Source organism: Takifugu rubripes, chromosome 18 (genome assembly GCF_901000725.2).
Source record: "Takifugu rubripes chromosome 18, fTakRub1.2, whole genome shotgun sequence".
In the NCBI taxonomy this organism is placed as follows: domain Eukaryota; kingdom Metazoa; phylum Chordata; class Actinopteri; order Tetraodontiformes; family Tetraodontidae; genus Takifugu; species Takifugu rubripes.
The window spans coordinates 1,991,745-2,007,290 of record NC_042302.1 but is presented as its reverse complement, the minus strand read 5'-3'; the positions used below and the strand labels follow the sequence as shown (position 1 = coordinate 2,007,290).

The window sequence follows — 15,546 nt, the reverse complement described above, 5'->3', positions numbered from 1 at the left end:
TGCTCAACTTAATTATTAATTCATAATTAGAGTCAGGCAAACGTCTCAGGCGCGAGCGCAAAGGATGTTGGGATATAGCTCGGTTAGGGAGCACCGGCTAAACGCCACATTTAACGATGTGTTATCTAATAAATTGAGGGCACAAAATAGGGTACAGGAACCCCGACTTAGTGTTCAGACACCCCTACAAAATGGTGTACACCCTAGTTAGTGCACTATATAGGAAATAGGGGTGAGTTGGAAGGGGGTGGGGGGGTCGGGCTGTAAATATATCTGCTTTTTTTCTTTTTTCCTGCAGCGACCGCCGAAGATTGTGTGAGCCACAGAGTTTGCCAGGATAACGGATTGATAAAAACAAAACGATATTCAGCCCGTTACAGTCAGCCTCCCGAGAACCTGCCTGACTGTAACAGGCTGAATATTTCATCGCCCAATCCCTCCCCCCGCCCACCCTCCTTGGGCCAACTCTGACTGCTCTGACAGGACAGAACAGAAGGCTCTTCCCTTCGGAACCTGCGCACTTTCTCACGCGCGTTGCAGCCGCGGTGGGGGAGGAGGAGGAGGACGGGAGAATCCTTAAAAGCGGCACAGCTGAACTCGCTAACCCGACAGCGAGTCGCGCTTTTGTGACATAACGTCTTAAATTAACAATGAGCAACAATGCGCAGGGCAGAAAGACCCTGAAAACGGCTGCGGCGGACCGCCTGTCCCATCTCGTCCAAGCCTGTCCCATCTCGTCCAAACCTGTCCCATCTCTTCCAAGCCTGTCCCATCTCTTCCAAGCCTGTCCCATCTCTTCCAAGCCTGTCCCATCTCGTCCAAGCCTGTCCCATCTCGTCCAAACCACCCAGCATTTCCACCAGTTCAGGCAGCGATGTCCCAAATATACCTTCTTATCACTTCTTTGGAGCTCAGCCAGCGAGAACACGTAGGAGACACTGTGCTAAAAAAGTATGACCTGTTTTTCAAAATACCGGACCTGCTGGAGTTCTGTTCATCGGTGGCGATGCTGAGGTGACGCCAACCAAGCATCTCTACCCTAATTAAAGAGCCACAAAGGTAGAGACTGAAGCCATGCAGGAAGACCAGGATGTGCTGCTGTAGCTTCACTCAAGCATGCAAACATTACAGCAGCTCATGAAGTATTCAATATATCTTTTTTACTGGCCCAGAGGAGAAAATACCATTAGCAGCACAAAGAAAGAAGCCAAGACAAGCTCATGAAGGGAAAGGCACTTTTCTTGATAGGAATGATGAATGTTATTTTTTGGGAGGGGGCTGTCTGGAGCTAAAGTGAATTTAGAACAAATAGAAGGGCCACTGAACTCACTCTGTTTCATAACAACAGAAGGACAACGTCACACTGTTTTTAGCCAGTTGAACCAATGAGCATGAATACATGGTGTGAAATGGTGCTATCATCTTCCTTGCTGCATCCAAGGGCATATTAAAGACATTTCTTTGACAAATCTTTAAGAACACCTTTTACCTGAATCACGGATCGCTCCAAGGGGTCACGAATATTAAAGAAAATGTCCCAAAACAAAATAGACGCTCTTCAAATTCCAGATATGAAGGCATGTAATTAGCCAGGCCTTAAATGAGTCTGATGAGGTCATGCCAAACATCCTCTCACTTTTCTTCTGTTGCCTTTTTTCTGGACTGCTGATGAACATCTCTCACAAATCTGTCAGAAAGCAGATTCCCACTCCAACAAAGTATCAGCGCTCATCTGTTGCCAGAAGGACACCCGAGCTGGAAGACGCCGTCAACTCACCTCGTTGGGGGCGGCCGCCGCGAGTCGTCTCGTCGCGGGAGAGTTGATCTTTCCTACGCCGCCTAAATGCCACAGGCAAGACCTCACTCAGATGAGAAACGAGTGCTGATGCTGCGAGAGGCGACGGGAGCCGAATGGAAAAGGGAGACAAAGCAAGAAAGGACTACCACGCTCTTCCACTTTCACCTCCTGCTGTTGCCTCGGCTGGCTCCCGCCTCCCCTCCCTGCGCCCCCCCCCCTCCTCCCCTCCTCACCAGGACTCGCCCGTTAGTCCTTGGAGAGGCAATCAGACTTTCTGTCAGCGGAGGGGCCACAAAGGGTTAATTAAAGGAGGATGACAAAGCAGAATGGAGCCAAATCAAGGAGGTTAGCTGGACGCGAGCCGGCGGCGTCTGTTCACAACTCTTCTGACTGGAAGTGATCTCATGCATATTATGCGATGTGCTCGGAAATGCTCCTGTTGGGACATCATTCATGACTCTCAGGCACTGAAAGATGACGGCAAAGACCGTTTTCATGCTAATGAAAGCAGCTACTAATAGACAACCAAACAAAATAAGGCATCCCTTTACAAAAAGAAACTCTTTTGCGTCCTCAGAAGAAAGAAAAATAAAATGAATTCCAGTCGTCAGTGACTCCTGAATCCAATACAGCTCAGCTCAACACAATTAAAGGAAGCAGAGTGACCTTGCAGGGACGGGCTGCAAATGTGCTTGTTGCCAAGCAGTGTCAAGCGTCTGATAAAGACGCTTCATACTGCAGTGCAGTTGAAGATGACAACACAGTCTTGTGCTGCCAAATCGCAGCTAAAACCAGCAGCCAGTCCAGGAAAGTGCCAGCGGCCCCACCCAAACACCTCCACTGTGTCCTGAAAGGATGAATTAGGGACCGGTCATTCAAAAAACTCCTCATATGGTGAATTATTTCACAAATAATCCTACTTTGCTTCTAATTTGTTGCTTTTCTGAACAGTAATAAAACTATACAAGGTTGATGCAGATGTCTAAATGTTAAATGCGACCCTAATTTGATTACAGGACTCGCCATTTAACCAGATTACATTTTCATAATCCGCAACAGATCAGACTCTGTGGCCGTAAAGTGAATTAGCAATGACAGGAACTTTGCTGATTTTTATCTTCACAAGCTCATTGAGAGCTCAGGCAGGATGGAATCGCAGCTCCGTTGCAGCTGAGCGTAGAAGTGCAGCTTTTAGACACTTTTAGCGTTTGAATAATGGCTCTGAATATTAGACCAATGCATTAATTTCCTTTTCAATCAGTGTGTTGTTGTTTTTTTTCTAAAATTAAGAACATTAAAAAATTCACAGCCACTCCGATTCATATGGAATCTTGTTTCCACCACAACAATAATAGTCTTTAAGGGAAGTTATGATTGGGAATTACAAAAGACAGAAAATCATAATTCTGAGACAAAATTCAAAAGTATGAAATGAGAACTCATAACCATGAGATAAGAGGGTCATAATTATGAGATATTGGACAGCACAACAAATATACCAGCTCTTCATTTTGACATTTTATTTCTTAATTATGACTTGTTAGTCTCATAATTATTACTTTTGATCTCAAATTAGATTTTAGCTCATAATTTCTAATTTTCGTGTCATGATTGTTACTTTTTCCCTCATAGTTTTGACTCTTTATAATAATAATTATAATAATATATAATAATATTTATGACTTTTCATCTCATAATTTTGAGTTTGTATCTAATCATTGACTTTTTATTTGACAATTATGACTTTATCTCATAATTTCAACGTATTGCCTAATAATGATTTTCTATGTCATAGTTTTGACAGTTTTTCATATACAATTATATTTTATTGTATATATAATGGAGACTTCTCTTTTGTTTTTTAATTGTGACTTTTATTTTGTTGCAGAACCTGCGGAAATGTTACAAATCTCTCCTGCAGACACTTTAATGTTTTTTACAAGAAGAAACCAAGAATTAGAGTGGCCAATAAAACAAGGTAAATGTAATGCTTTTATTTTGTACTTGTTTTATAGCGTTTTATTTTATTTCATCTTATTCCATCACCATAATACACAATTTGCTCATAAAACACAGACGATTTAGTGATGAAAAAATGAATTTGCCATCCAAGTAAACACTCAGTGACACAGGTTGTGCATCAGCGGCTCAACATTCTGAAAGGACAATTTGAAGTGGGCTAACTTATTCAATTAAAAGTTTGAAATCACTGGAATGCTGTGAAACCAGATCTATTGGGAGTGTTGGAGGTAATGACGGGAGTCCGACACAACAGTATATCACTGCACCGTTAATAGCTGCGCTCACCTTCTCTATATCTCAAACAACCTTTTTCCTTTCCATAAGTATCATTAAAACAAAAAAAAATGAACCAAATAACCCACAAACTGAAGATAAAACAGCCCACAAGACTGTTATTTTAACTGTGGCTGAAGGATGGAGAAGGGAGCAAGACAATAACAGCATTTCTGACTGCAGATGCCAAAATAGGCTGTCGTAATCCTTTATGAGGGGAAATTCCTCTGCTTTAAAAAAAATAAATAAATAGAAAAGGCACGAACGCCGAGTCAGGGCAGCAGACAATGGGTGACAGATTTTCAGAAACTGGAGGAAGCTTTATTTTCTTTTCTTACGTTCCAGACACTTTAGCACAATTTGATGTTTTCAACTGGAATTAATGGAATTAGATTTAATTCAGACAAAGTCTTGTAAAAACGAGTCGATAATGTCAATAATGACTCATGTGGACTAATCGATGGAACGCGTGTCTTCATCCTGATCTCGCATGCAACAATCATGGAAGGGTTGCACATCCTGAATGATCAATGATCATGTGAAAAAATAGCTTTTTTGATTGTGAAAATTCAGTTGATTTATAAGGGTTTTTATGAACTCTTTGAATCCCGGTGTAAATCAATAATTCATTTTAGAGGGGAAGTGCATGAGGTCATTCCATTAAAGCCGTTTATTAGTCAACTGACACACACGACGCAGTGCGAGAATGAATTTAATGTGTTCAAAGATGGGGTCTGACCTTCTTAATTCTTAAATGTGACCTTATTTCTGGTTAAGTCAAGTGTCTGTTGACAGGAGCGCTGACTCGGGCTACAAAATGGAGGGATGATGTCTGTTTATTTCATCACTGCTCGTTCTAAAACAGGTCTCCTCTCCACTGAGGACAGTAATTAATTAGGACGGCAACATTCCTCAGGATGGGATCAGAAACATTAATGATAAACAGGGCAGCAGCAATAGAAACACCACAGATTAAGAGCAAAATCTGACTCCCAGCAAACAGGAGACATCGTCAGACGCCTAATTAGCTGAAGAAAAACATCTACATGCGAGCACCTGAATAAGTGAGGGACGCGCACATGAATCAGCTGGGTTCTGAAGCCAGTGAGTCCGCTTCTCCTAATTACCAGCAAACTCATCCTTCAGATGGTACGACTGAGGACAAACTCCAGAGAGAAGGGAGGGAGGACTGAGAAGTGCCCGGAAGCTTCAGAACGCTACGACGGGATGGTTGCTGTCAGGTGCGTTTCCCTGCTAAGTGGCGCCTCCGGCAGAGATGAACTGCGCAGGAACCTTATATAACGCCCGGATTTGTCATTGACAGCCCAAACCTTCTCCTCCAAATCTTCTTGCTGCTTACAGCAGCACTGATGAGCCACGCGGCTTCGACTGTCAACACTCTGCAGAGTGATGGCAACACACAGACACACACACGCTTAAATTTCAGTTGGGGGGCAACAATTCACACACCCAAAGTTGTCTTCAATCCCCCAAAGCCTCAAATAACAAAAAATCGCAGAGCCAGCTGCCGTCCTCCAGCCTTCAAGACACGAGTCTGACAGAAAAACAGAGGGCACACACACACACACACACACACACACACACACACACGCACACACACACACACACACACACACACACTCACACACAACGCTAAAAGCAAGGCCCTGTTACTTATTCATGCCTCAGCTCAGAATGCCTGCCGGTGTCAAAACACTCTCCTTGGGCATTTTTTTGCTTGACAGTGAAGCCGTGAGCGTGCACTCATCCATGTTGCAAGACAGGAAGGTATTTTTAGAGGGGAGCTTTTAGCCAAGGTGAAATTCACTATTGTTTGGAAATGATCTTAAACGGGATCTAAGCTTCGGTACTCAAGTTGTGGGGAGAAGATGGTCAGCTAAGGTGGTCCTTCCGGTTATTTTTTTGTTTCCATGTACTATGAAGACAAATATTGGACTAATTTTGGTTTGGAAAGCTTAATTTCAAAAGCGTGGACTCCATTAGCTGTTTATTGAGAGCCCAGAGAACTTTGACTGGCTGGGAAACTAGACTATAACCCAGCACGGGCGAGGTTTTGGTCAAAAATATCAATTTTAGCAGAATTTCCGTTCAGCAATCACAGCCAAAGCCTTTTTTCCACGTCATAGTTGCTGTCAGCTCCGTTCTGCCTCCGCATGGATGCGCAACGTTATAATTTGCTTGTTATGTCTCTGTATGTCATAAATGCGACACATTTTACAACTAGAAGCAATAAGACAACAAGCCACGGACACAAATGTGACACGGTGAGAAGGTTTCCAACCACGCTAAGAGACGTTGTGTCACTGTTACACATGCTAGCATGTCAGAAAAAGATTTTAAGAAGAACATTTTACAAGATTGAGCTTTTCTAATCATTTGCAGTACACATAACTCTAATTTGGGTCAGGAGATTGCTGACCTCTTATCGGAAGCTCCAAACAACGATTCTGGTATTTTTGGAGGCAACAGCGTGGAGATACGGCACCGATGACATTTTTAATTGCAAAAAAATAAAAGCCAGAGCACTCTCAGTCTGCAGAGTATTGACATTTCACGCTGCTCTTCATGGAATCTTCCGTGAAAATTGCTTTTGTAGCTGCTGTTTCAGAATACAATTCCACCATGAGACAAGCATTTTCTGCTGGAATGGGCAGAGCTGATTGGTTCAAAATGGCATCTATGTGAAGCTCGAGCGCTGCAGCGGTTAGATGCAACATCCTGGATTATCTATAATGACACAGCACAGCCACACTGTACCAGTGGAACGGCGTCTACAGAATCGCTTCAATGTCAGTTGGAAGTCTCTGACTGGTCATGTCAACAATTCCCTCTTCTTTCTCTCTAAACTGGCAAAACTACTCATTTATTTTCAAGAATCTTCATAAGTCAAACAAACTGTATAGAATCACTCCTGAATTTCATTTTTAGTCAGACTTTCTCGATTTTTATGAGCTCTAGTCCTCTCTACTGAGTATTTCTGCAGAATTACTTATTTGCTGGAGTCATTTTTTCCACTGTTAAATACATATTTCTCAGTATAAATAAAAACCCCTGGCTGATGTGGCGCTTTAAAGAGTGGCATTTCTAGAAATTTTTTCAAAGTCAGTGAACATTTTGTTGTGTTGGGCCTCACCTAAGACCTATTTTGTTTGGAGCCAGGGGTGCTGTGCGGGAAAAAAAATAGTGGGAACCAATTATTGAAGGGAGATCCTTTCCTGAGGAAAGACATGCAGCCACGGCAGAAGTGTAAAGCCCGAGAGCAATCTCTTCGGAAATGACTTCCTCTACTAAGCTTTGTTGTATGTCAGTGGGAAGTGACAGCTTGGCCTCTGACAATTACACAGCAACGGGGAAGGGGGGGGGGGGGGGGGGGCATTAAACCGGTGTATTTTTTGTGCATGTGTGGCTTCAAACAAGTGGGAATGGAGGGAGGAAAACAGCAAGAAGAAGGTTGCAAAGTTCAGGTGTGGATCCATGGGAGCTTTTGCCTGCAGGTGTCTTAAGGAGAATCGGGCTTCAATATTTCCCGTCAACCCCAGAGGTCCATATTTGCCCCCAAACAATTGTTTGGATTTATGTCCAGGTGAGGCGAGTTAGGTAAAATATTTAAATACAGAGGTCCTGAATGCTCAGGCTCGGCAAATGAGACAGTCAGATTCACAGGTTTCATTGTTATTCTTATCCTATCAGTTCCTCCCCCCAAGCAAAGTCTGACAGGTAGATTGACAGGGGGGCAGGGGAATTGCCCATCCTCAACTCCAAGTCAGGGCTGGCGTATGTTGACGCTTCGCCAGCCGCAGATTGGATTAGCCCTGCTCCAGGATAACCGGCCTGGCTTACTGTCGTGACAAACCTGACGAGCCCACGACCCAGAGACATCAGATCAGCTGCTTAACAACTGCATACACACACTCAGCAGCAGGAAGCTGAATAATGCACCCCCCCCACCACTGTATTAAATACTGTTAAAACCAAAAGCACTTTCCAAATGTTCTCCACAAGCAGATACAAATGTGTATATTTTAATTCCTACAAGGCAGTTCTCACTTATCAAAGACGCACAAGGCGAGCAGATGCGTCTGCCAGGCTTCATCCCTACCTGTCGATGTCACCCGGCACTTCCTTGCTCCCTCTCTGGGATATTTCCCGAGAAGATGCCGCATCTGAAGCCCGGCCCGTGTTCCTTGCATACAGATGGAGACTGCTGTCTGTTAGGTACCTGCGGAGAATCAATCAGCCAGATTACAGTTGGAGCTATGCAGTATCTTTATACTCTAATGAGTGAAAGGAAACATATAACATAATTTAAATGTGCAATTTTGACTGTGATAGCTTTTTTTAGTAATAGAATCATCCCAACCTGGACTTAAACTAGTGAGTTAGTGCTATTTACTAACCTGGAGGGGTCCGAGTGGCCGCTGTAACGCCCTGCGGTCGTACCGGAGCCCGTTGTGCTTCCTCTTGGCGGTGCATAGCTGCTGGGCATCGAGGGAGCGTCGCCTGCTTGGAGACGGGGAGTTTGGGATTGCCCGAGGCGCCACGCCATAGGAGAGGACCGTGTGGTTAAGGCAGGTAGGCCTCTCCCATTGACCTCAGTGGTCACTGTGGTGTCAAAAGTTGTTTCTAGTGTACTGAGGAGACAGAAAAACCCTGATCAGAAAGCCATTTTCGGACATTGATGGCAGTTTCTTAAAACTCAGAGGAGGGGGGATCGCAGCAAAATGCCTCTAATGGACGGAACCCGCTGAAGCCATCATATCAAGAGCACTTGTGTGTGAAGGGCGGATCATCTAAGTGAAAGGACACATCAGGCAATAAGTAGAGAGCTGTCTACATGAGCTGAGTGCCACTCTTTTCCCATCACTACAAGGTTCCTGAAAATAGGAGTAACACATGTTTTTGTGCAGTTTTTGTGCTTCTTTCACTCTCGTATCGATCCAGAGGTGTTGCCGACCTCTGACCCAACTAACCCTCCTAAATCTTATATTGAGATATTATTATAATTAATGTATTTGCATGATGTGTGTCTATTTACTCCTCTCTCTCTACCCAGCCCCCCCGTCAGCAGGAGGGTCCCCCCATATGAGCCTGGTCCTGCTCAAGGTTGCTTCCTGTTAAAGGGGACTTTTTTGTGCCACTGTAGCTTGTTGGGGGTCAGGCCCTGGGATTCTGTAAAGACAATTTTGATTGTAGACGCTATATAAATAAAGATGATTTAGAATAAACAGGAGTATGTGCATGTGTGTGTGTGTATACAGTTTTATCCAGTGTGGTTTCTATTACGTATCAAAAAAGCCACACACACACACACACACACACACACACACACACACACACACACACACGCACGCACACACACACACACACACACACACAGAACCTGTCTTGAGCTCTCTCTGCTGGGAAAAGTGTGCATTGCATCCAAATAGACCCGTCACCTCAACCTCGGCCTTAACGCTGCCCGTCACAAAAAGCATTAAGGTATTTAAATGTATATTTTTAGAGGGAGAGATGCAACCGTTGAGCTGGTGGACCAGATGGTGGCACGGTTGCACCGGACTTCATTCAAAGGCAACACAAACGACACCTCAAAGCAGCGTCTTTCGGCACGGGGGAGAGGAAGGTGTGAGGTCGCCGTGTGTGCTGATCTCAGGAGGTGTTGACAGAAATGTGTTGTGAATATTGTTGGCATCAGTGCCCCTCTCATGTGGGCATCAGTGTTCTGCCCTTTGTCACCCAGCTCTCTCCCTCTAGTAGAAACCCACTAAGAGAGAGAGAGAAGCTAAAATATATCCCACTCAACAATCCAGTTAATAATTGAAAACAAAAATGTTCTATTTATCAGGGAAGTGATCACAGTTCTGAAATAGAGAACTCATTTATTACGATATAAAAATGAAATCATTTAACCAGCACTTTACAATGTAGCTGCTAAATCAGCTTATTTTTATCTGCATACAGCAGAGACAAAAAGACAAGAGAGGGGGAGAGAGAGACATGTGTGTAGGTGTGGAGATAAATGAGCAGGCAAACTGAGGGCTACATCAGCAAGCACAGCAAAGGCTTTGAAACAGGTCCAACAAACTAGGCATGCACTAGCATAGAGTTCCTTACAATAGACTCCAGACATGATGATAGGATAGTGGATTGAATAGACAGAATTACCAATCAGCATCACAAATAATGAGTATTTTGGCGTTTTCCCACTTAATTTGCTCTTTTTTAGGACGCTGTCACCATTAGAGGATACGGAATCATACCAAAGCCAAAGCTGGGGGCACAGGAAGAAAACAATCCAAGTCGACCCTGTGATTTCAACATATATTTTTGTTAATCTTTCATTCTTTTGACTGCTTTATCCCTTTTGGGGTCACGAGGAGGATTCATGTACCCATCCCAGTTGCGTGTGAGTGAAGGCAGGGTACAACCCTAAGGCTTCCTGTTTAAATTATTCATATTCAACAATACATTTCATCATTTTAAATCAATTATAATAATAAGTGAATTCATTTCAACCAGATAAATCATTCATCCACTGAAATGACTGAAAATTGACTTGGCTTGTGAATAATAGTGTCAAGCATTTTCATATATTATATGAAAATGTATAAATGACACCTGTAATTAGAATTATAATTAAATCCAAAATGAAACCCCTTGAAGAAAAGGAGTTAACTCAGAACTGCTGTTCTGAAACAAACCTCAAATTGCAATTATATTTTAAAGTGTAAATGATCTTAAATTAAGAATGTTGCGTTTAACATGCTTTTAAAGTAATCAGTGCAGAAAATAAATGTCAGGGAAACTTGAGTCGTTTGAAAACAGGTCACTTGAATTTAACCTTGCTTGCTAGCCGATAACCGTTTTGCGTTTATATTTGTTGATGCCAAAAGAATCACCCTTCAGTTTGTATTGAGGATGCAGGTGATTTCACTAAAACACGTAAAAGGAGCAGTTTGGAGTAATTGCCCGTCACTCTCACTGTCCAGCTTCAATTTAAAGCTTCTCCGCTCCACTGACGCCACATCTATTGTTCACACACGCACTCACGTGCACATGGAGACCAGAATGATCAGCCGAGTCATTTCCCATCAACCAATGAGAACGGATCTCCTCAAGATGGATCAGCGATGAATTGTGTCCGTGATCGAAGATCTAAACATGTCTGGATGGAAGCCTTATGAGCCTTTTAATGCTGGTTCCCACTGATTTTGGAGCTGAATCATGTTAAGATCAGATCGTTTCCTTGTCAAATCATTTTGAAATCGCACTGTATCGCGAACGGAAGCGGATCGCATCGTGTCGTGAGGGGGCTTTGGCGCATCCTCAACGTATTGTATCGAGATGCGTATCCAATCGGCCTCGGTGGAAACGCACAAACAGGCCCAACAACCTGCCACATCCGAGGGAACGAAAAAAGGATCCAGCCTCCTTCCCTGTCTTCCAAATGTAAACACCAGATAAACAAACCTGAACGGAGCTATTTTGTTCAAAATGTCATCTGGCAGCTGCTGCATCCCCCGAGGATCAGACAGGTTCCCCTCAGGCCCCAGTGGGCGGGAACAGCAGCGCACACTTTTCCCTTTTTGGTTTGTTGCTGCCTGTTTGCCCTTGAACATTTCGTCTCAGGCATGCACACACATGGACACACACACACGTGGCCTTTCCTTCTCTTCTAAAATGTCAATCAATACTTACTCTCATTGTCTGGGCAGATGAGAAAACACTAGAGTGAAGTTTAATGTGTATTTTGATCAATATAGTTTGTCTGTGAACTCCCAAATCATCCAGGCGTCAGAAGAATATTGTTTCCACGACAGCTGAGTGGAAGCCGAAAGGTCGTGTCGGTGGCGTTTAGGTGGAAGTCTAGTTTATAAATCTTTTTTTACTGGTGATAATAAGATCAAGGATATTCATTTGATTTCCATCTTTTCTAAACTGTAATTTTTACAGAAGCCAATAGCGGCCATGTATTTGTTTTGGGAATTTTACTGCGGTTTTCTCGCGATTACTGCTTTTTATTTCCTTATCTTGGGGTAACAAAGTCGTTTTTCTCGTGATAGTACATTAATTTATTTTGTTATCTCGGGGTAACGAAGTCTGTTATCTCGTGATGAAGCATTAATTTATCTCGTCCTCAGATGCCTCTGTCTGGAAAGACTGTATATAAAGTTTAGTTTAACTTCCTGGTGGGCTACAGCTACAGAAGGGGACGGCCAAGGCTGAAATTGAGGCGACCAAATGGACCGAACCGTCAGAGTTGCTCATTATCCCTTGAAAACTAAATATTCTGTAATATCTAGATAGCCAAATAATTTGATAATAATGATAATTTGAAATCCTGAGATAAAGAAAGAATAAATTATTGCGAAGAAAAAAAGGACTGCTATCCTGAGACAATGAAATAATAAGTCTTTATTACAAAAAACAGTCTGAGATGTAATTCTGAGATGATTAAATAATAATTCCTTATTATGAAAAAAAGAGAACATTCTTATTTAAGATAATGAAACGAGCTTCTGTTGCACAACAATAGTAAAGTATAAAGTAGAATTTACCACTGCCTTGCAGCTACACGATGCTACTTTGGAATTTAAAACACTGAGTATGTTTCTTAAAGGTTGGAACAGCGATTGTTTTGCAGAAAAGAATAATTATTCACTTACAGGAGATCTTTCCTCCCACACTGTTAGCAGCTTACCTCACGACAGGATGGTGAGAGACTCTGTGGACCACCTACTGTCCATAAAAGCTCAGACAAACATACAATCCATAAACCTGCTCCCCAATTTAGCACTCCCACCAATTAGTGGGCAGGAGCTGGTAAAGGGGCGGGGCCAGACGGCTCGGTTGTTATTATTGTTTCAACAACAGCGACGTCACGTCGTCAATGCAACCTTTAAACGGCACCTACTGGAACCTACTGCGTCGATATCAAAGCGATATCAATATCTATGTTCTGCTGACTTACTGGACGGAAGCCAGTGAAGAGGATGTAGCCCGTTCAGGAATACAGTGGAATAACCTGACTCCAGACCGCCGAGAAAAAGACTGATGAATATGAGGGTCATGTCTGCTTGAGCGTAACAGTGATTAATTACTTAAGGTGCTTCAAAGCTTCATGGTGATTAAAGGCGTTTCTTATCCAAGGGAACGATTAGGATGGTCTGGCCGGGCTTTTGTCATGGTAGAATTGGTATGCACACTCTGATGGGCCTCCTTCAGCATTCCGACTATCAACATAACGGGCACGCTCGCTCCAACGACTGCTATTTTCACCATAAAAATGGACCTCCAAACAGTCTACCGCCAGCTACAATTTACAGGTTCACACAAATGCGTGTGTCACATATGAGGTCGAGGACTTATCTTATGTAGGGCTTATCAAATTAACTGCAGCAGTCACGCAGTGGTGCTGTATTGATCGGGCCTGGCTGAGACTCCTCAGAGGAATAAAAGAGGTAGAAAACAAACACAAACACGCAGGCGGCCATCTGTCATGGCTGTCAATTGCCCAGCCGCCATCTTCCTCCGCAAATGGGGCAGAATAGAGTGAAAGGCAAGAGGGACAAACATGGAGGCATTGCCCAGGAAGCAAAACCCAACCAAGGGGGTCTGTTTTGTTCGGTTCTCAGGGTGTTGGGCCAAGCGTCCATCATTTGCAGAACATTAATATAAATGTTTGGTAATCAAAAGAAAGTATATGTTAATAAAAGCAATGCAATCTCTTTAAATCTGAATGATTTTTGTGGGTTCATGTCATATCAAGTCCCTTTCTGATTAGGTTTTATCACATTCTGCCATCAATGGTAACACAAATTGTAACCCTGAGACAGTGGGACAGTGGATTGAGGACAAGAAAGACCAAAGTCGGTCAGTTTATTTTATAATTTGGCTAACTTAATGAAATACAACCCTCTTTTTGAGATCTTGTATTTCAATATTTTAGAACTTGAGGTTAATTAGCACAGGCTCTGATGAGGAAGGAGCCTGCGTTTGTGTTATTTGACTCAATCTGACTAAACACAGTTAAGTAATCACACACTGTGTGTAACAGGGCCGTTGTGTTATAATGCGTTATAAAGCGTTTATAATTACACAAAATATGGTCTGTTACATGCTCAGCTGTCAGAAATACAGCATTTCTGGTCTTTAGTGGCGGGTTTGGGAGCTCCGGCCCGCATTTCTTCTTCTGTGGTGCCCCTAAAAAAGTGATGGCGATCCCTCCGCCTCCCCCCTTTGGCACATCACTCTCATGGGAGAGGTGCGTGTCTCATTTTCCATCACATCAGTTCAGATTAGTTACGTTTGGTTCTGTGTTCATCCGCTTACGTATTCTGATTGATTGTTTAATGTGTTTATTTATTCATGTTAGAAATACAATAGAAACATACCAGCACATAAACATGATGTTTAGACAGTGTTGACCGCTAGCTTACCCGCTATGACGAGTCGCGCTAATGTCTTCCCGCCTTGTCTGTCTTTAGGAACTGGAGCGGGCTGTTAACTGTCGACCAACGTTATTATTTGTTGCTGCCAGGTATGTGACTAGTTGTCTGCCCTTTTTTCACATTACTCTCATGGGAGAGGAACTGGAGCGGGCTGTTAACTGTCGACCAACGTTATTATTTGTTGCTGCCAGAATAAAAGAAAGTCCTGGAGTCCTCCGAGAGTCTCTCATTCAACACAACGTAGCGTTCCACCAGTTACATCTGCACGTGGGAAAGTTGGTACTTACAATAAGAACAAAAAAAAAAGAACTGGCAGAAAACCAATTTCCCGGGCATCAGACATGAACAGTGTCTGAGTGAAGCTGAGGAGTGTTTGCTGTGAAACAGGTGGGGCTTGAAGCTTTGAAAGCAAGCTTGCAGCACCAATTATACATAACACAAAGTGATGCTGATCTAATGCCAGTACAACTAAAAATAACAAGGAAAAAGGTGCCGGAAACAGATCACAACATTCACATTTGGCCTTAATTTTTTAAAAAAGAAAAAGATTCTAAAGTCTAAAGTTATTGATGAGGCCTTCAAAAACCTCCGAAATAAATAATCTTCGAATCTCACTAATGTGGAACAGAAATAAGAGGTTTGTTATGGAGGTTTTTTTTAAACGTTAAAGAGCTTATGGTGATTCCAAAAGCGTAAAAAAATAGCTTATTTCAAACTGTCAGCATTGAAATGATCAGTTTACATAAGTAACAGGGCTAGTTTGTGCTTACCTGTGGCTGATCTGTGTCCCCCGGAGACTGGACATCGTCTCTTCCAGGTTCTGCCTCAGGTCAGCGATGTTCTTCACTGTCCTCATGCGTCTCGTCTCCGGATCCTCTCCTGGAAACGCGAATTTGACATTATTTACTGATGCGTTTTGATCTGCGCTCTTGAACAGCGGAAGCGACATCTGACATCCGGCATTTTACTGCACGTCTCCAT

At 43.0% G+C, this 15,546-nt stretch overlaps 1 protein-coding gene across 12 annotated transcripts in view; it reads right to left on the bottom strand.

The window, feature by feature from the left end:
- Positions 1-15,546, bottom strand: part of nav3 (neuron navigator 3) — a 283,562-nt gene that overhangs the window by 30,449 nt on the left and 237,567 nt on the right. For all 12 annotated transcript variants that reach the window (XM_029851618.1, XM_029851620.1, XM_029851621.1 and 9 more), the window contains 3 exons: positions 15,336-15,444; positions 8,512-8,745; positions 8,214-8,333 (listed from right to left, as the gene is read on the bottom strand). In XM_029851618.1, the coding sequence (XP_029707478.1) occupies positions 8,214-8,333; positions 8,512-8,745; positions 15,336-15,444 (463 nt within the window). The remainder of the gene's footprint in view (positions 1-8,213; positions 8,334-8,511; positions 8,746-15,335; positions 15,445-15,546) is intronic.